This window comes from Osmerus eperlanus, chromosome 7, assembly GCF_963692335.1.
Source record: "Osmerus eperlanus chromosome 7, fOsmEpe2.1, whole genome shotgun sequence".
Classification (NCBI taxonomy): domain Eukaryota; kingdom Metazoa; phylum Chordata; class Actinopteri; order Osmeriformes; family Osmeridae; genus Osmerus; species Osmerus eperlanus.
In genome coordinates this window covers 21309352-21329878 of record NC_085024.1, presented here as the reverse complement: position 1 = coordinate 21329878, position 20527 = coordinate 21309352, and the positions used below count along the sequence as shown (strand labels likewise).

Here is a 20527-nt window from a genome sequence, read left to right as displayed (position 1 = left end):
TGAGTATATTTGGGTACATGTGTATTATGTTTGTGTGTGACTGTGTGTCTGTGTGTGTACTTGCACATGTGCGTGCGTGTCACTTGTATTTGTGAAGTCAGCCCAGCTAGCATCCCAGGTCTGCATTGCATCACTGTTTCTAAGCACTGAAGACAGATGTTAGTGTGGAAGCAGCTGGTCTGTGGAAACAGACGTCCCGATGCAGACTAATCAGACTCCACACAGATCAGACTCGACTAGCCACTTTCCAAGTAGCGAAGCCAAGCGCTACCATCTTTTAATCAAAACGCTGTTTTGTTTCACCATAGGCTGTTTGGAGAAGCGTAGTCTACTTTAAAGGACGCGTGCATCAGTCTTAGTTCTGACATGGGTGGACAACAAAAGGGGATGGGGGCATGGCAAGAGGATGGCTGCTGTAAAGAGAGAGAGAGAGAGAGAGAGAGAGAGAGAGAGAGAGAGAGAGGGAGAGAGGGAGGGAGGGAGGGAGGGAGGGAGGGGGAGGGAGGGAGGGAGAGGGAGAGGGAGAGGGAGAGGGAGAGGGAGAGGGAGAGGGAGAGGGAGAGGGAGAGGGAGGGACCTGGCAGAGAGCCTGGTGACATCACTCAAAACCCAATCTGTGGCCTGGTTTCAGCGCCACGCTGATCAATGAGGGTATTGATCCGACCATATCTGGATGGTCACAGCTCAGAGAGGAAGCTGCATGGGTTTCCAGTGTTTTAAACACACACTGACTCCCTGTTGTGTCGGGAGAAATGGCTGTCGTCTCCAGCAGGAGCTTCTGTAGCAGAGGAAGGTCCATGGTGCTCATTAAAGTGATGGAGTGAGAAGGAAACAGGTAGAGAGAGGGAGACGGAGAGAGAGAGAGGGGGGGGTAGGGAAGTTCATCCTGTGGCTTATTCAATGACTTTGAAATAATATTCCCAGTGAACCTTAATCTGGCTGCATAACACCTTAATAGGGTCAGATAATCTGTGTGTAGAGAGGGAGGGGGAGAGGGGTCAGAGAGAGAAGAGGGGATGTAAGAGAGGAGAGGGAGAGACGGGTAATGAAAAGTGGGTCACGGAGGGGCTGCAGGTGAGACAGGAGGTGTACCACAGGTCTACCTCCTATCCTGTCTACCTCCTATCCTGTCTACCTCCTACATCCTGTCTACCTCCTATCCTGTCTACCTCCTATCCTGTCTACCTCCTACATCCTGTCTACCTCCTACATCCTGTCTACCTCCTATCCTGTCTACCTCCTATCCTGTCTACCTCCTATCCTGTCTACCTCCTACATCCTGTCTACCTCCTATCCTGTCTACCTCCTACATCCTGTCTACCTCCTACATCCTGTCTACCTCCTATCCTGTCTACCTCCTACATCCTGTCTACCTCCTATCCTGTCTACCTCCTATCCTGTCTACCTCCTACATCCTGTCTACCTCCTATCCTGTCTACCTCCTATCCTGTCTACCTACTACATCCTGTCTACCTCCTACATCCTGTCTACCTCCTACATCCTGTCTACCTCCTATCCTGTCTACCTTCTACATCCTGTCTACCTCCTACATCCTGTCTACCTCCTATCCTGTCTACCTCCTATCCTGTCTACCTCCTACATCCTGTCTACCTCCTATCCTGTCTACCTCCTATCCTGTCTACCTCCTACATCCTGTCTACCTCCTATCCTGTCTACCTCCTACATCCTGTCTACCTCCTACATCCTGTCTACCTCCTACATCCTGTCTACCTCCTACATCCTGTCTACCTCCTATCCTGTCTACCTCCTATCCTGTCTACCTCCTACATCCTGTCTACCTCCTACATCCTGTCTACCTCCTATCCTGTCTACCTCCTACATCCTGTCTACCTCCTACATCCTGTCTACCTCCTATCCTGTCTACCTCCTACATCCTGTCTACCTCCTACATCCTGTCTACCTCCTACATCCTGTCTACCTCCTATCCTGTCTACCTCCTACATCCTGTCTACCTCCTACATCCTGTACACAGAAGGAAAATGATTATTTGTGTGGCAGTCGAATAGATGGTGCCTGTTTGAATAGATACCTGTTTCTCTACCAAAACATGCGTTCTGTTAGTAGATGCGTTCTGTCACGTCAACTTCTAACGCCCCTGATCCAGCTAGTCAACAACCACAGCTCATGAGGAATGTGGTTGGTGCGGTGCCAGTTTAAAAAGCTTGTCTCTAAGTCACGGGTCATACCTCCCTGTAAATAGGAAGCTGTGGACTGGTGTCAACGGATGAGAATGCCCTCCCCCTTCACACACACATTCACTCACATACACACACAGACATACACACACAGACATACACACAAATACACATTCACACGCATACACGCACACATACACACACATATACACCCATACACGCACACACTCGCACGCACACACACATACTTGTATCATGCTGCCTTGTGTATCTGACACTTCCCAGGGGGTTATGGGAGTGAGAACCGCCAGCTTCATTCAAGGACTGTTCCCAGGCTTCCCTGGTACTGGTGAAGACATGAGGACTCATTTCTGACACCCGTCACCTTAACTTGATAAGGCTAAGCCATACACACCGGGTAAAGCACAAAGACACACACACACACTCAGGACATGTACATACAGTGAAGAGTATGGTAAAAAAAACCTTCTGGTTCACACACGCACACGCACGCACACGCACACGCACACGCACAGACACACACACATACACACATTCCTGCCTACCAGCCATGGTTGGCAGTTTTCCACCACCTCTGAGGCAGAGAGCTCCTGAGAGGTTCTTTACTGGTGTCCAGATTGTGTGTGATCGGTGTGAGAATTGAATGTGCTTTCACAGTGACAGGATGCTAACTTGCCATTGGCAGGGACTCGTCTACGATGCCCAAGTTGTGATTAGTGATGAACTGCGCTCGTACAGAGAATCAGATGTTCTGATGCTCATTGTTTGTCTGGCTGTCCAATCAGCCAATCAATTGACCCTCTGCTGTAATGAGGGTCACACGCACACTAACACACATACACACTTGTGTGCACACACACATACACACAGCACATGGCTAACCACTTAGATACAGTACTCACGAAAACACCTGTGTACAGACAGCTCATTGTCACTAACCAGCACACAGAACGCAGTACTTTGAACATGGTAACATTCATGTATTAGACAGGTTAGTTCAAGAGTAGAGGTGGCCAGATCGTGTTGCTCATAGAAATTCCAATCAACTACATCTCCCTTGATACTGTATGCAGCTGCAGGCAAAGTATCTCTTTCTGACTATTTCTTTCTTTTCCTCCTCCCCCCCCCCCCCCCCCCTCTCTCTCTCTCTCTCTCTCTCTCTCTCTCTCTCTCTCTCTCTCTCTCTCTCTCTCTCTCTCTCTATGTCCCACCCAACCACACAAATCTGAAAACACATATTTGGAAAGTACAACAATCTGTCTGCTGGTAGCTTCACAGGACACGTGACATTGCACCTTACTGTGTGTAGACTGGGTATCATTTGTGTCCTTTATATGTGTGTGCCCTCTACCTGTGTGTGTGTGTGTGTGTGTGTGTGTGTACACCCTCCGCCCCTTGTTCTCTGGCTGTGGTGGTTCTTATGTAAAGACTTTAGCGGATTAGCAGAATCATGAACAAGATTACCGGAGTCACGAGCACATCTGTAATCTACACAGCATTCCTTCACTGCTCCTCATCCCAATCCCAGTCATTCATCCCAGTTCCTAATCCCAGTCGACACTCAGCACACTTTCTGAAGATACGACGGACTGCTCTTATCCATTACCCAATCCAGATCTCCCAGGCCCAATCATCCGACCCCTCTCGTCCAATCCCCATCTCCACTCAGGACAAGACCAAGACCCCACTGACCACCTCACCTACCTCTCTGCCATCTTCATCCACATGCCCTACTTAAACCTGACCCTACTGACACCACCCCGAGTCTTCCTTCTTCATTCCCCCCCCTCGTTCATCACTGGTGACCTCCCCCCTTCAGCCATCCTCTCCTCTGCTGCTGCAGGGCTGGTTGGGGAGGATCTGTATTTCCGCCCACCATCAGAATGGAGTCAGTAGACTTGCAGAACTGTGCTGTGGTTCTCAACTCTCCATCCTGTCTGTTGTTTGTTGTCCTTGTAGGTCGAACTCTCCTGGCGACGTGTTACCATGGTAATCCCCGAGACTACAGGAGCCGGGTGTAGAGCGCTTCAAGGCATCACAGCAACACATTTGACCTAACTGACCAAATACCTCAAGAACTGTTTCATGAGAAAGAGACACAGCATAGCAAGTATGGTTATTATTTATGATTGTTATTAATATTTTATGGTTTTAGACGTAACTTTTTTTTCATACTTAAAAAGTAACCTCTGATTCGATAATACTAAGACATCATCGTAGTACAAGTTTTTTGTTTTGTATCACAGTTTATAATTCTGGATTTTTTTCTTTCTTTGTTTATCTTTCTCTGTTTGTTTTTTTTCAATTCACTCATCTTTCTTCTGTACTTCAATCCTAGCTTGGCAACTGTGCAACATGTGAAGAACCAAACTATGGGATTAGCCTGAGGAAAAACAAATATTACGTAGAGAAGGGAAGAAACTCTGTGTCCATCTCCCCCGCTGCTGTCATCCAGAGATCCCTGTGAAGATGCCTGACAGAGGAAGCCCTGCAGACCAGTCAACATGAACCCCTATATTACCTCTCACTTTAGGAGGGACCTCTTTCCTCACTTCCATTTGTTGTAGACTGACCCGTTCTGTTTGTCTCCTCCCTGCTGCCGTAGCTGTGTTGTTTCACGCTCAGACACCCCGTCTGAGAGTCTGAGGCCGTCAGGTAGCTCCTGTACAAAGGCAGGTAGTCTTGGTTTCCTCGTCAGACGTCAGGGTTTGACATTTCTGTGCTGTTTCTCAGGGGCTGGCTGGCCCTTGTCCTCCACAGGCTCAGATGCTTTCAGAACACAAACATACCTGGAATGATGAACACAAGGTAAAGATTCAAAGCGTATCCTGGTCTAGTTTTGTCCCCTTTTGCTTGGATTTCTCCTCGTTCAAACTTTTTTGGGTATTTTTTTTTGTTGCTCCTTCCTCCCTGTGATCCTCAAGTGGATGTTGCATGCACTGTTTTTTTCCAACCCCTAAAGAGTTCTCCAGGCGGACATATTTGAACCCACTTTTGTTTTTTTTAAACCCGCACGTCTGCTAAACACAATCCCGAACATTTCCTGATTTTATTTTCAAAAAGGACATATCCCTCTTGTGTTTTGATAGCCTCCCTGGAATTGATGGTGTGTGATTTCTGTCAAGCAGAGTTGCTGAATGTCAAACTTGAAACAAGAAGAGAGAGAACTTAAACCCTGTTGGAAATAAAAGTAAGCCCACAGTTCTCACTCTCAGGAGTGGGTTGACCTTTGACCCTTAAAGTACTGTAGAGGTCATCCCAACTGCAGTGCTCAGTGCTACAAGATCATGTTACGTGGATTTGCGTCCGCTTTTACATACATTTTTGTTTGTGACATCAGTGTTATTTGAAGCTGTACCTATCAAGAGATAAAGTGATGTGTGAGGGCTCACAGGAGATGTTCATGCTGTTACAATGTTCACATGTTTTCATGCAGTCTCTCCTTCTCTCTCCTTCTCTCTCCCTCATTCTGTCTCTTTCTCTTTGTTTCTAACTATATTGTGACATTAATCCCCCCTGCATTGATCTCTTAGATGCAGATACATTCCTTAACGAGGTCCTCGGTGGAGAATAGGTCTCCAGTCATAGAATAATAGTTACTCCTCTTCAAGTGAAGTAGTCAATTTCACCTGTACCAACATCATCCAGCAGTATCCGAACTTGGTTCGTGTAACCAGGCCTCTCAGTGAATGAGGCACGATTGACTGTGAATCAGCCATGCCGACGCCGAGTCATACACTCTCCTAGGGTCAGGATGTCCAATCGTAAAAGCGGTCACCTGAGAGAGCAGTCCAAACCTACTTGGAGATGGTAGTCTGACTGTTGGCCCTTCTGGTCAGTACAAGTGGCGTCTCATTGGCTTTGGTCAGTACTGGTTGTCCGGAAGAGTCAAATTACTTTTGGTTACTGTGAAGGAAGACAGATACTTGGATTAATGGGGAACTGCAAATCCAAGTCTCCATAGTCAGGGAACTTCCGTGAGTATCCTATACCATGCACGACTAACGAAACTCTGGAGGCTGTGCTATATATATATATATATATATATATTTGCTTCAGAAAAAGTGATTCTACGAGGGTGCAATGACTCTTAGGACGGACGCGTATTGAAGCTGTGGACAAACTGTGCCTTTCTCCTGGCTGTCCCACAGTGACATGAAGATGTGAGGAACGTGGAACGTGAGATACAGCATGCTCTTTTCTGCACGGTAGATATATGTCTTCCACCGTCTGCGCCGGGCCCGTCTGGTTCGGAGCCCTGCGGTTTTCTGTAGCAGCTCTGCATTCCCTGTTTCCCTCAGTCTCTTTTCTCTGTGTCGTTTGATTGATTAAGGAAGGAGGGAGCAAAACAACATGTTCAGTGTCTCCTTACCCCCTCCCTACTGGCTGCAGTCTGCTCCATGTGCTTCAAAGAGTGTTTAGAAAAGCTTTCCTGCACGCTGTGTGGTCTTACCGATTAGTAACCTATCACCTCCCTCCCTCTCCAACACAAGTGATGATGCTCATCATCACTCAAAGGGGTCTACAGTGAGTATATTCCTGTCAGGACTTTGTCTGTTGGTTGTCATTCTAAACTTATTATTGTAAGGAGAACTTTCATTGGTTACCAAAACATTTGAACTTGGCGGACTCCTCCTAACAGAGACTTGAGAACAAGAGGTGACTGTTGAACTTTGACCTGGACAGAACTTTGGTCCAACGGTTCTTCACATGGCTCTTGAGATGAAGAGCGTTTCTTCCTTTTCAATAAAAAACAGTGAATCGGACATTTAAGAATAGAGGAACGCCCATCTAAAGTTGAGATAGAAGGTAGAAGACCCCACACTTCTCAACTGAGTTCCAGGGAGCTCAAAACTCACTAAACAGAACGACATCAGCTAAGGACGTAGCAAAGAATCCACACAGGGTACTTGTGGGACACACTGCCTCAAGCGCACCATGGGAGCAGCTCGCGTGAAGCGGCGCTTCAGTGCCGTGGTGGACGGGCCGCTGGAGGAGGAGGAGGTCATGAGGCTGGCTCAGAGTGCTGCCGACACGGCCAGGATGGGGGGGGGGCCGACGGGGTCAGGTAGCCCCGCCGGCCCCTCCCCCAGCCTCTCCCGCAACGGCAAAGCTCTCCCCCTGCAGGGCAATGGCAGAGGTGTGAGGAGGCAGAGCGGAGCGGGGGAATCTGGAGGAGGAGGAGGAGGAGATGGTGGGATGAGAGCAGGAGGAGGAGGAGGAGCAGGAGGAGCAGGAGGGTGCTCGGGGTTGAGGGGCGGTAGAGGCGCGGGGGGAAGGGGAGAAGGCTGTTCGTCCTCGGAGCGTGATTCGCTGTCGTCCCCTTCCTCCTCCAGCCGCCACCACGCCCGTCGCTCCAGCCGCCGGCCCCGCCACCGCTTTGTGGGCAAGGACGGGCGCTGCAACGTGGCCTTCGTCAACATGAGCGAGCGAGGCCAGCGGTATCTCAGCGACCTCTTCACCACCTGCGTGGACATCCGCTGGCGCTGGATGTTAGTCATCTTCACCCTCTCCTTCCTCCTCTCCTGGCTGCTCTTCGGATTTGCCTTCTGGCTCATCGCCACCGCGCACGGGGACCTCGCTGTCCGCCTTCACCCAGGCTCGGGGGCCTCTCCTGGGGCAGGAGAAGCCGGGCCTGGGGGGGTTTCGGACAGAGAGGCCGAGGCGGAGGAACCATGCTTCTTCCAGGTCAACAGCTTCATGGCAGCCTTCCTGTTCTCCCTGGAGACGCAGACGTCCATCGGTTACGGCTTCCGCAGCGTGACCGAGGAGTGCCCCCTGGCGGTGATGGCGGTCGTCTTGCAGTGCATCGTGGGCTGCATCATCGACGCCTTCATCATCGGGGCGGTCATGGCAAAGATCGCCAAGCCCAAGAAGCGCAACGAGACGCTGGTGTTCTCCGACACGGCGGTGGTGGCGCTGAGGGACGGGAAACTGTGCATCATGTGGAGGGTTGGGAACATGCGCAAGAGCCACCTGGTGGAAGCCCACGTGCGAGCACAACTACTGAAGGTAGGCAGGACGGGGGAAACAGGTGGCTGAGTGGTTAGGGAATTGGGCTAGTAATCTGAAGGTTGCCAGTTCGATTCCCGGCTGTTCCAAATGACGTTGTGTCCTTGGGCTAAGGCACTTCACCCTACTTGCCTTGGGAGAATGTCCCTGTATTTACTGTAAGTCGCTCTGGATAAGAGCATCTGCTAAATGACTAAATGTAAACACACACTCCAGAGCACTGTAACTCATCACTACTGGGAGGGAGGGTCAAAACAATATGAGAATAATCCTAATGTGGAAAAAGCTTTTATTAGAGTGTAAGTTTTGAATAGGAACGGTGTTGGAGACTTGAGAGTGAGGGAGAGTGAGGGAGAGTGAGAGTGAGAGTGAGAGAGACAGACAGACAGACAGACAGACAGACATGGCCATCTGGACCAGCCGTGGTCTGTGGTTAATGAGAGCTTGTTTCATTCTCCCTCAGGGGGTTTAGAAGATTTACTATGGATTAATTTCCGTGGGATTCTTTAACTCATAACCATTGTCTGCCATCACAGAGCTCCCCTGTCTGTGTGTGTGTATGCTCTTTGCCCCCTGTCTGGCCTTGTGTGAGTCATTTTGGACCATGTTTGCTTCTGTTTGTTTGTTTCCTTTATTTGTGGTGTTTGTGTCCTGTGGTTCTCCAGCCCCCTAGTCTCTCTCTGTTGCCATCACTGCCGCGCTGCAGAGCGGGGAGGTTATAACAGGCAGATTTAGATCCATCTTAATATCTCGACTATGTCAGAGGTGGGCCATGAGCTGGTCCAAGCTGGCTGGAGATTGGTCCAGGAGAGGGGGCAGGAGTCGGCTTGTGTTCTTTGCGGCCGGGTAATTCGACTGTTTCAGTGGTTTCCATTAGAAAGGGTGCTAAGCCTCTCTGGGATGGGACGTTTAATCTAACTCTTGGCCTCTACTGGCTTGTCTTCCTCTCCCGTCTGTCCTGCCCCCCCCCCCCCCCCCCAGCCAAGGGTCACCCCAGAGGGAGAGTTCCTCCCCCTGGACAACATGGACATCAACGTGGGCTTTGACGACGGCACCGACCGAATCTTCCTAGTCTCGCCGGTCACTATCGTCCATGAGATCGACGACGAGTCTCCGTTCTTCGAGATGGACCGGCGGGCTCTGGAGAGCGACTCTGAGCTGGAGGTGGTGGTGATCCTGGAGGGCATGGTGGAGGCCACGGCCATGACCACGCAGTGCCGCAGCTCCTACCTGGCCTCCGAGATCCTCTGGGGACATCGCTTCGAACCCGTGCTCTTCGAGAGGAAGGAATGCTACCAGGTGAGGGAGAATAACTTCTACGGTATGGGTGAGATGGCTGAGCGGTTAGGGAATCGGGTAATTAATCACAAGGTTGCCTGTGCGATTCCCGGCCGTGCAAAATGACGTTGTGTCCTTGGGCAAGGCATTCACCCTACTTGCCTCGGGGGGGAATGTCCCTGTACTTACTGTAAGTCGCTCTGGATAAGAGCGTCTGCTAAATGACTAAATTTACAGTCCAGACTTCTGAATGTCAAGTGTTCCACCGTGTTCCCTGGACCTCTGCTCATATCCCTGTCTCTCCTCTCTCTCTCTAGGTGGACTACTCGTTCTTCCACAGAACCTATGAGGTTCCCAGCACGCCCTCGTGCAGCGCCAAGGACCTGGCTGAGCAGAAGTACATCCACAGCTCTCGCTTGTCCTTCTGCTACGAGAACGAGGTGGCTCTCCAGCTCGTCTCCCCCGACCCCGAACTTGGCTCCCCTCCGCCACGACGGCCCCCCCATTCAGAACACCCCCACACCAACTGATCCGGTGTTGAGAGGGGGGGCACAGGGTAGAGAGGACCTGTGGTTCACAGGAAGACAGGGAGACAGACAGGGAGACAGACAGGGAGAGAGATAGAGAGGGGGAAAGACAAGTTAAATGGAAAAGATAGACAGGTAGAAAGCCAGGTGGAATCGAGAAAGGTAAGTTCTACCACAGAACAGCTCAGGGAAGATAAAGAATAGTTGGAAAGACTTGTTTAGAATGATAATTCTTCTTACTAAGACATATTTAGGGGTTGTATGTGTTGACAGAGTGAGGTAAGATCAGGGTCCACATGGGGAGACCACACTCACACAGTTGTCTGATTGGGCCTGGCGGTCTTTCCGAATCATTCTAAACCCGTCTGCAATGAGTCTCGGACCCGGCCCTTCTACCACCACTGATCCACACTGGCTCCAGCACCTAGCTGACAGGAGACACTGCCCCCTGCTGGCTCCAACATGCAACTGACATGGAGATGACTCGTGATGACAGAGTATGGTAATGGTTCCTGTTAGGTCAAATGTTTCCATTAGGATGGAAGCACAGGGGGATGTTGTGTTCTCAGTTAAAAGGTTGGACTATTTGTTTGAGCCAATGTGGTGTAAAATCACGGAGAAACACCTCAAATAAGCAGCGATTTAAGCCGTTTCTTTGACTTGTACTGTATTCAGTGTACTTTTTCTTGTAATGTACTAATGTTATTCATTGTATTTTATTTGCATGTGTAAATCAAAAAAAATTGTCATCGTGACATCACTGTCATCTATTGGATGTTACAGTGTTGTTGATGCTGTTGTTCGGTTTTTAAAGTATTTTCCCTTGAGTTATGTATAATGTCAACTGTTAGCATCGCCGAACTGGTTTTGGATACTGGTGGTGAGGATGTTCTGGATGGTATTGGCTCTGTCTGTACTCTCCAGGGTATGACTAAGATCTGTAAGAGTAACTCTGTAAGTGTAAACTGACCTGTCCTCCCTGATACACTACATATTCCTGTCTCTCTCTGGGCCCTTAGACAGAGGTAAAACTGTCATCCTCCTCAGTTCATATAGCATGACGATGGAGATTGGATCCTGCACAGACCAGCTGCTGAAAGATGGAAGCATAATTTATTAGTTGTAGGATAGAATCACTTGTGTTTGGTCGGTTTTGGTTGGTGTCTGTCTCACGTGAAGAACCAGTACACTGGGTGGTGCCTTCAAAACAAGATGCATGTGTGCTTCATCTGTCACTATGCTGTCTGACACGTTTTAAACTGGATTTTCTATTGCGTGGCTATTTTGTTGCTCATACTAGAGTGAAGTACTTTTTTTTTTTCTCAAACATCAGTTCACCACTTATATGGTATATTGTGTGCTGTGGGTAACAGGGTTTTCCATGTCGTTGGGACACATCTAAACCAGCACAATAACTGTTCAGTTTTCACACTATGTTGCTCTGTATGTCATATACCTTATACATTGCTCATCTAAATTTAGTAACAATTACATTTTCTTTGGTCAGTTTCCTTTTATTATAGATTCATCTTGTTCTATACTTTATTCCTTGTGTGAACAACACAGCACTTGCTAAATATACTTCCCAGAGGAACTACAGGATACCAGTGTAACTTGTCATAATGTACTGTTGACCGATAGAGATTGATAATGAATTGAACGTGTTCTGCTGTGTCTGATGGAATGACGTCACTTGCTGCACAAATCAGCCTAGATGCTGACAACTTTGAAACTCTGTATTGTATTTTTGCACAGATGTATTATGATGTAAAATGGCACCTGGGAAGAAATATCACAGATTGTTGTCTGCAACAACGTTGAAATCGCAACTGGAATATTTTCAAACCTCACATGCATAGATAGCAGCCTGCACAACTCTTCACAACTCCGCACGGTAATAATAATAAAAGAGAAGAAAAACCGTAGTAAACCAACTTTATAAAAGCTGCTATTTCTATGGTTTGATGCATGGGATGAGCTGTTATTTTGACTGTTATTAATGATCATTTATTCAACGTTTGTGTCTTTCCTTATCATGCCTCTTGACTTCCGTCTGCCGTGTTCTATTTATACCCGGGCCGCCGGTCTCTGGCCCGGTCTCTCTGCTCCACTTCCACGGAATGTAACTTGAACCAATCGTAGCCCTGACCCTCTGTGTTATCGTTTTTTAACGTACCACACAAGCAAAATATATGAATATTATTTACTTGACTATCCTTTGGTACTGCTTTGTTAGATTTCTGAACATGTAAAAAAATACAAATAAAGTTCAGGTCATAGATTTCCGTTAGTTTCGTGACACAAACGACACAAAAATCAGCTATTTCCTTTCTTCTGTTTAATTGTTCTACAGTTGTTGTTTCCCTTCTCTGTAGTATCGCTACAATGTGAACTGTTTTGGGCAGAGAGCGGATCAAAGGAAAACAAAATGAAGGTTTTGAAGAAATAAAACACAATGATTGCTATCAGTGGTGGATTCTTTTCTTCGCTACATTTAGTAGGCTACTTTCATCAACCTTTTTTTGCGTTTTTTTTAATATCTGTAACGTATTTTTAGGCAACACTGCACCATAGGCCTATTTGGACATTAAAACATCTACAAGCAACACAACTCTAACGATACTATACATTCAATGCATGCCAAGCAACTGCATATGTCACCTTTGATAGGTCCGATTAAACCAGACAACACAGGAGCATTAAGACGACTTGGAGACACGAGCTATTAGTGGAGAATCTGGGGCGGCTACCTCTTTTTAGTCACCCGGCTTTTCAGCTCGTAGACAGATAGCCCTTACGCACAGGTTCCAGATCAGTTATTAACCTTCTCCTCCCACTCACACGCCTTCGTAAGACTGATGGTAGATCTGTGTCTGGCGGACCCTCAGAGTGACAGACAGCAGCGATGCTGTCATCAACAAAGGGCGTACAAAGCTTTCTACCCCACCGGGAGAATTATGCATGCGCACCTGCTGCTCAACTTCTATTGGATGTTTTGCGTTTCAGTAATTTGGTCCAGCCCACTCTTCCTTTCTATTGGTTAGGCTTTGTGACTGTTGTGTTCCGTTTAATCTAATTTGCCATCTAGAAGTTTATTTGCCAGTTAAGGGGCGGGACAAAATTGTCTCATTGAAAGGGCGGGTTTAGAACGTGGTTGTAGATTTTCATTTGAAGCAAACATTTCTAAGGCAGTACCAAAAACGATATTATCACCTTTGATTGGTGTAGAGACCGGAAGCGCGTTACTGTGCTGAAGTTAGGGCCTTGCCCTCATTCTCATGTCCGTTTTATTCTCACTGAGAATGTGAGTGTGCGGCTTCCACTGAGAGAACGGAACGGCGTAATGATAAAAGCCGCATTTGCGGTAGCCTACACACCTCGTACTTCATATCAGTCAAGAAAAAAAGAAAGAGAAAGCGCCTTATAACCCGTCTCCTCCCGCTGTCGCCTTATCCACTTCTCGGAGAAGATTCTGAAGGTGAGCTATTCAGTTACCCTACTCTAATTCAGCCGTAGGTAGTGAAATATATTGAAAGGCGTCGTATCATATTTCTTTGGGATTGGCTAGTTGCTAGCGCCGCTAGGTTGGTCTAAATGCGGGTGGCATAACGCCGAAAATGACACCAGGACAGAGGACAGGGACCCAGCGGCGTTCTGGCTCTGTAGTTAGCAAGCAGGCCTTCAACAATATAAAGACGTCTGGAAGAACATAAAAGGCAGTGGTTATTTTATTTTTTATTGGCAATAATATTAGCCCGCAGCTAACCAAAAAATGTTGGCTTTGTAATTCAGTCAATTGCATCTGGGTTAGTTAGGGTTATTATAAATATTATTTGTTATTAAGCCATTTAGGATGGGCCAATATGATGATAATATAATTGACACATCAATTATTTGACAGTAACTCCGTTGGCTCTCGTGAAGTTCTAATTTACGCGGTCCATTGACTCAAATTGTCCTATAACCCGCAGGGTAGTCGCCGATAAATGAAATAATTCACACCTCATGGCCGAGGTGTGGTAATGCCTTTGTCAGCGTTAATTCATACAGACACGACCACTGCAGGTTATAGACTATTAACGTGAACGAACACATATTTTGAGGATAAACTGTGCCCTTACTTAACAGGTTTATAGTGAAGTTGTCACCATTTCTAACACTGCCTTCTCAAAACGAAAGAAAAGGCGTTCCAAGACCCCTTATCCGCCTACCCTGCCACGCACCCGCGCGCACGCACGCACTCCCCCACACACACACGCACTCACACATACACACACACACACACACACACACATACGCACACACTACCCAATGACCTCCGCTCTAACTCCGCTGCATTGTCTTTACTATTGTCACGCTGTGTGGTGTTGCTATGGAGAAGAGCAGTCTGTTTGGAGTTTTTTTTGGCATCTCATGTCTCGTGCTGGCGTGGTCGGTCTCTCAGTGCACCGCGAAGCTAGACCCATTCAAATGTCCGTTGTAAAGAGTATTATTATGGTAAATAGGCTAGAGACCTGCTGACAGAAAAGATGATACTATTCTGTAGTAACATTGGAAGACTGCCCCTCCCTTTCTCAATCATTAAGGAAGGTATTCTCCATTATGGTACCTATTTTAACCTAGTGTTCCCTTTCAATAAACCTTTATTGGTCATTTGGTGCAAGAAATATAGGCATGATTTTTGAATGGCCAAGATGGGAAGTGAACTGAGACTTGCTGAACTTAGATATGCTGCTAATGGAGAGGAGTGATTAGGTTATACCGGGAGTCGTGAAGCCTGTAAACCCTGGTGACTGTCTGAGGCAGGATTCTGTGTTGGTGATGATTCAAGTCACCGCTGCCAACCTCGGTGACAGGAAGTGTTGTGGAGGGGACTCACCCTGGACACGGTCTGACTGAGGAATGGAGAGAAGCAGGCCTGGGGACTTGATACCTGCCACGTAGGTAACGATTTAAACGCACTGCAGCCAGGGCAGCAAAATACCTGCCTGCTCTGTGGGGTTGGTTGTGACACTGTGGAATTATTATGCTTCAGGGGAAACCCTTCTCCTGACTGCTCTCTGAAGCATCTACAGGGGCCATGTTGACGTTGAACAAAGGCAACATGACTTTAGCTGACTGATGTAGAAGGCCTCCTCTTTCTGTCACTCTTGATGACTTTATTCTTTACTTGGGCGCTTCTACTGTACTTTTGTTACAGTAATCACACATTATGGCCTGTTGATTGGCTGTAGTAATCACACATTATGGCATGTTGATTGCCTGTAGTAATCACACATTATGGCCTGTTGATTGGCTGTAGTAATCACACATTATGGCATGTTGATTGGCTGTAGTAAATATTGATAAAGGATATAAGAGAGCTTCTCTACGAGTCACAACCTACCAGGATGAGCAAGCGGTTGTAAATAATGTGGCAAACTAGGGCTGAGTCATCAAAATCAGAGTACAACCATGACTGCTTCCTGCGTGTGTTCCCAGGACAGGGTCGGTGCTCTGAGCTGCGGTGTGGGAGAGGTGTGGAAGGGGCCGTCACTAAGGCCAGGGCCCCGCCTCCTCCCCTCCCAGGATCTCTATCCTCTACCTTTTGAAGGATTATCATTTTAATGCCAACCTCTCCTTTTCACATTTCCTATTCACTGCCCCCCCCCCCCCCCTCTCTCTCTCTCTCTCTCTCTCTCTCTCTCTCTCTCTCTCTCTCTCTCTCTCTCTCTCTCTCTCTCTCTCTCTCTCTCTCTCTCTCTCTCCCCAGCCTTCCCTCCCGTGTCACAGTCTAACTGACTGTCATGTCAGTTTACTGAGTCAGTTGATGCATGTCTCTCTCTCTCTCTCTCTCCCCCTCCTCAGTTCCTCCATCTTTCCTGACCGTCTTCTGGATTGGCTATGTTCCTCAATTAGGCCATCTCTGGCTGGATCTGCTTTATCTAAGATGTGTGGCACCACTGCTCTCTTTGTCTGTCTGTGTGTGTGTGCATCTCTGTGTGTGTGTGTGTCTGTGTGTGTCTGTGTCTGTGCGTGTTAAAGCAGGATCAAATCACTGTCAGTTTCAGATAGCTGCCTACAGCCCTCTCCCCATCAGTGGCACACCAGTGCTCGCCATCATGTAGCGGAGTGGGGAAGCTGTACTACAGTCTTCTCTTAAACTGAAACTTACACACACACATACTCACAAACACACACACACACAAACGTGACCACACACACACAAACGTGACCACACACACACAAACGTGACCACACACACACAAACGTGACCACACACACACACAAACGTGACAGTTGTTTCTAGAAGATGTGTAACCCTGTCTCCCTCTTCTCCTGTCCCCCACCCTCCCCTCTTCTCCTGTCCCCCACCCTCCCCTCCTCTCCTGTCCCCCACCCTCCCCTCCTCTCCTGTCCCCCACCCTCCCCTCTTCTCCTGTCCCCCACCCTCCCCTCCTCTCCTGTCCCCCACCCTCCCCTCCTCTCCTGTCCCCCACCCTCCCCTCCTCTCCTGTCCCCCACCCTCCCCTCCTCTCCTGTCCCCCACCCTCCCCTCTTCTCCTGTCCCCCACCCTCCCCTCCTCTCCTGTCCCCCACCCTCCCCTCCTCTCCTGTCCCCCACCCTCCCCTCCTCTCCTGTCCCCCACCCTCCCCTCCTCTCCTGTCCCCCACCCTCCCCTCCTCTCCTGTCCCCCACCCTCCTCTCCTCTCCTGTCCCCCACCCTCCCCTCCTCTCCTGTCCCCTCCTCTCCTGTCCCCTCCCCTCCTCTCCTGTCCCCTCCCCTCCTCTCCTGTCCCCTCCCCTCCTCTCCTGTCCCCTCCTCTCCTTTCCCCTCCCCTCCTCTCCTGTCCCCCACCCTCCCCTCCTCTCCTGTCCCCCACCCTCCCCTCCTCTCCTGTCCCCCACCCTCCCCTCCTCTCCTGTCCCCTCCCCTCCTCTCCTTTCCCCTCCCCTCCTCTCCTGTCCCCCACCCTCCCTTCCTCTCCTGTCCCCCACCCTCCCCTCCTCTCCTGTCCCCCACCCTCCCCTCCTCTCCTGTCCCCCACCCTCCTCTCCTGTCCCCTCCCCTCCTCTCCTGTCCCCCACCCTCCCCTCCTCTCCTGTCCCCCACCCTCCCCTCTTCTCCCATCTCTCTTCCTCCCTCCAGTGCCAGCAGTACCATGTCCAGGTCATCAGGGGGCGGCGCCAACGATGTCACCCGCTTCCTGTCGTCAGGGGCGGGGCCAGCATCACCCTCCTCTGCCCCTCCCACCGGCCATGTGTTCTCAGCCTCCAGCCAGGCTGACTGGGCGGCCAAGAGGCTGGTGTGGGTCCCGTCAGAGAAGCACGGCTTCGAGGTGAGGACATGGGGAGGGGCGGGGCCTCAAATGCGGGTGTGGCTCTTCCTTTGTCTCTTATTTTGGGAGGGTTGTATGTTGAGCAGGTGAGTGACTGTCCCCAGGTATGTGTGTGTGTGTGTGTGCGTGTGTGTGTGAATGCCAGGTGTGTCAAGCAGGTGTGTCAAGGAATGGCGGGGCGGGGGACGGAGGTGTGAGGGAGGGGTGAGGGAGGGGGGGGGGGAGGGGTGAGGGAGGGGGGGAGGGGTGAGGGAGGGGGGGGGCTGGTTTTCAGATGAGCTGTCAAAAACAAACCATTATAACACAGTGTATTCCATTCCAACTTCTTTTTATACCAACCGCTTCAAACCACGGCCGTATCATCTTTTGAGACGTGCTTTAGTTTCTCGTCATGTTCTAGAAGCATCTACTCCAGTGTGCCACTGGCTGGACGGTGTTCTGGAGCGCTGCTGCTGCCCTGTCTGTGCTCCTCCTCTCTGCTGGGCTCCTTCAGATATGGAGCTCTATGAATAGAACAATCCTGTCTTTCAGCTTTCTAATGTTAGAGGCCATCAGGAGTCACAGTTCAGACACTGACTTCCTCTCACACCCATGATCTGAGAATGCTGCCCTCACACACACACACACACACACACACACACACACACACACACACACACACACACGTGTATACACGCCCTCGCATACACACACTTGCAGACATAAAGACTCTCGCGCACACACACACACACACACACACACACACACACACACACACTGGGAGTGTTTAAGTGTGGAGCAGAACAGCGTCCTGTGACCTGGTCACGCTCCCAGTTCAGCACTTCCTGTTTCTCTGTCTCATGTCAGTCTGACCGGAACTGCTCCTTTGACCTTCCATCCTCCTCTCCTTCCTTCCTCTATCATCCTCTCCTCTCTCCCTTTTGGACTTCAGAGTCCATACATAACACGCAATAAATAACTTCCTAATTTTAAATGTCCCCAAGTGAACCCTGGGCTCGGTCCTGAAATGACTCGGCGCCTTGTGTCCCTTCCAGTCTGCAAGCATCCGCGAGGAGCGCGGGGACGAGGTGGAGGTGGAGCTGACCGACAGCCACACCCGGCTCACCCTCTCCAGGGAGGAGGTGCAGCGGATGAACCCGCCCCGCTTCAGCAAGGTGGAGGACATGGCTGACCTCACCTGCCTCAACGAGGCCTCCGTCCTTCACAACCTCCGAGAGAGATACTACTCTGGGCTTATCTATGTGAGTGGACACACACACACACAAACACACACACACACACACACTCACCGTCTCATACTGAGAGGAGGAGACCCTAACATAAACACATGCCCGGTACACTGTGTGAGGAGGTGTCGTCTGGTCGCAGCAGTGTAACTGATAGGGGGAAACGGGAGGGAAGAGGGCTCATCTTACAGGGTGCTCATGCAGTCCCAGGGAGAAGAAGGAGACACTACTCCTGTTTCTCTCATCAAGAAAAGGAAGGAAAGGAAATATTAGGAAAGATAAGAAATCTGATGTGTTGTACACATGTATATGCCTAATCCTGGATAACCATCTTAATCTTATCTGTCACTGTAGTTAGCGTGTCTGTGACAAAGGGAGCGAGATAGAGTCAGGAATGTGCAAAAGAGAAGATTATGAAAGCAGTCAGTGGAGAAATCAAGGCCTTGAGGTTGCAATGCATACTGCCATATCTCTGTAACCCTCACACACACACACACACACACACACACACACACACACTGGGAGAGGGGAGAGTTCAGGGCTGTGTGTGTGTAAAGGCTCTGACACACTGGGAGAGTCAGTACGAATGCTCCTCACGAGTCCACAAACCGAAAACACTCCACATCATAAGACCGTACCCAAGACACTCTACATCATAAGACCGTACCCAAGACATTCTACATCATAAGACCGTACCCAAGACACTCTACATCATAAGACCGTACCCAAGACATTCTACATCATAAGACCGTACCCAAGACATTCTACATCATAAGACCGTACCCAAGACATTCTACATAATAAGACCGTACCCAAGACACTCTACATCATAAGACTGTACCCAAGACACTCTACATCATAAGACTGTACCCAAGACACTCTACATAATAAGACCGTACCCAAGACACTCTACATAATAAGACCGTACCCAAGACACTCTACATCATAAGACCGTACCCAAGACACTCTACATCACAAGACCGTACCCAAGACACTCTACATCATAAGACTGTACCCAAGACACTCTACATCACAAGACCGTACCCAAGACACTCTACATCATAAGACTGTACCCAAGACACTCTACATCATAAGACTGTACCCAGGTCCCCCCACCCTGCTGTACGGCTGCCTCAGGGATGGTAGTGTACCACTGTAGGTGTGGAACACCTGAAGTTATGTATTATAAGGATATATGCCCATCAGCTGTGTCTCTAGATGGGGCTGGGCCCTGATTAGCCTGCAAAGTCTCTGAGATGAAAGTTCATGTCCTCGTATTATCTTTGTACTCTAACCTGTGTATATGTGTGTGTGTGTGTGTTTCTGTGTGTCACTTTTGCATGTGTGTGTGTGCGTGTGTGTGTTGTAGACATACTCAGGGCTGTTCTGCGTGGTAGTCAACCCCTATAAGAACCTGCCCATCTACACAGAGTCCATCGTGGAGATGTACCGGGGAAAGAAGCGCCACGAGATGCCCCCCCACATCTATGCCATATCAGAAGCTGCCTACCGTAGCATGCTGCAAGGTACGCTGACCCCTGACCCCTGACCCCCGGCACTAACCCACCCATCTGCCCTGGAACAGCACCGCTACGTCTACTCTGACTCGCTGACCACAACACAAGCGCTTTCCAGAGTTGTCGCGGCTCTTTGTAGTGGTGCAGAGTTTTACGTAGCACTGTTATGATCATGCATTTCACTGTAGTGTTAACAAGTCCTTGCCATGGTTAGAGCCAAACATTTCAATCATTCTCAGTTCCCAGACCTCCTCAGACAGTGAATGTGAGAGACAGGCAGGTCTGTCTCAGGGTGATTGAGCAATGCCTCTACCCTGAGGCTTCTACCCTGAGGCCAGACTGGTAGATGACAACACGGCACTGATGGGAATATCTCTCTTACTTTCTCTCTCTCTACCACTCCCTTCCACCCCTCCTCTCTCTCTCTCTCTCTCTCTCCCTCTCTCTCTCTCCCTCCCTCTCTCTCTCTC

The 20527-nt window shown here is 49.3% G+C and overlaps 2 protein-coding genes and 1 long non-coding RNA gene across 3 annotated transcripts in view; all 3 read left to right on the top strand.

Annotated features, from left to right (window-relative positions):
* LOC134023668 (uncharacterized) overlaps positions 1-4824 on the top strand; it is a 6280-nt gene extending 1456 nt beyond the window's left edge. Inside the window, exons 2-3 of the long non-coding RNA XR_009930793.1 lie at positions 4137-4287; positions 4516-4824. This is a non-coding gene — a long non-coding RNA (uncharacterized LOC134023668). The remainder of the gene's footprint in view (positions 1-4136; positions 4288-4515) is intronic.
* A 1855-nt stretch (positions 4825-6679) lies between these two features.
* kcnj14 (potassium inwardly rectifying channel subfamily J member 14) lies at positions 6680-12462 on the top strand. Its single transcript, XM_062465951.1, has 3 exons — positions 6680-8189; positions 9171-9488; positions 9785-12462. The coding sequence occupies exons 1-3, from the start codon at positions 7116-7118 to the stop codon at positions 9995-9997; spliced, it is 1605 nt and encodes a 534-aa protein (XP_062321935.1). The 5' UTR covers positions 6680-7115; the 3' UTR covers positions 9998-12462.
* An 836-nt stretch (positions 12463-13298) lies between these two features.
* LOC134023973 (myosin heavy chain, embryonic smooth muscle isoform-like) overlaps positions 13299-20527 on the top strand; it is a 19418-nt gene continuing 12189 nt past the window's right edge. The window contains 5 exon segments of the mRNA XM_062466329.1: positions 13299-13472; positions 17125-17314; positions 18349-18555; positions 19910-20066; positions 20377-20399. Coding sequence (XP_062322313.1) covers positions 17138-17314; positions 18349-18555; positions 19910-20066; positions 20377-20399 — 564 coding nt within the window. The 5' untranslated portion in view covers positions 13299-13472; positions 17125-17137.

What these genes read in the sequence shown, in the direction of transcription:
- kcnj14 (XM_062465951.1), top strand. Translation starts at nt 7,116, where the DNA reads ATGGGAGCAGCTCGCGTGAAGCGGCGCTTCAGTGCCGTGGTGGACGGG. An exon ending in TGCGAGCACAACTACTGAAG is followed by an intron (nt 8,190 to 9,170) that starts GTAGGCAGGACG and finishes CCCCCCCCCCAG; the next exon opens with CCAAGGGTCACCCCAGAGGG. An exon ending in AGAGGAAGGAATGCTACCAG is followed by an intron (nt 9,489 to 9,784) that starts GTGAGGGAGAAT and finishes CTCTCTCTCTAG; the next exon opens with GTGGACTACTCGTTCTTCCA.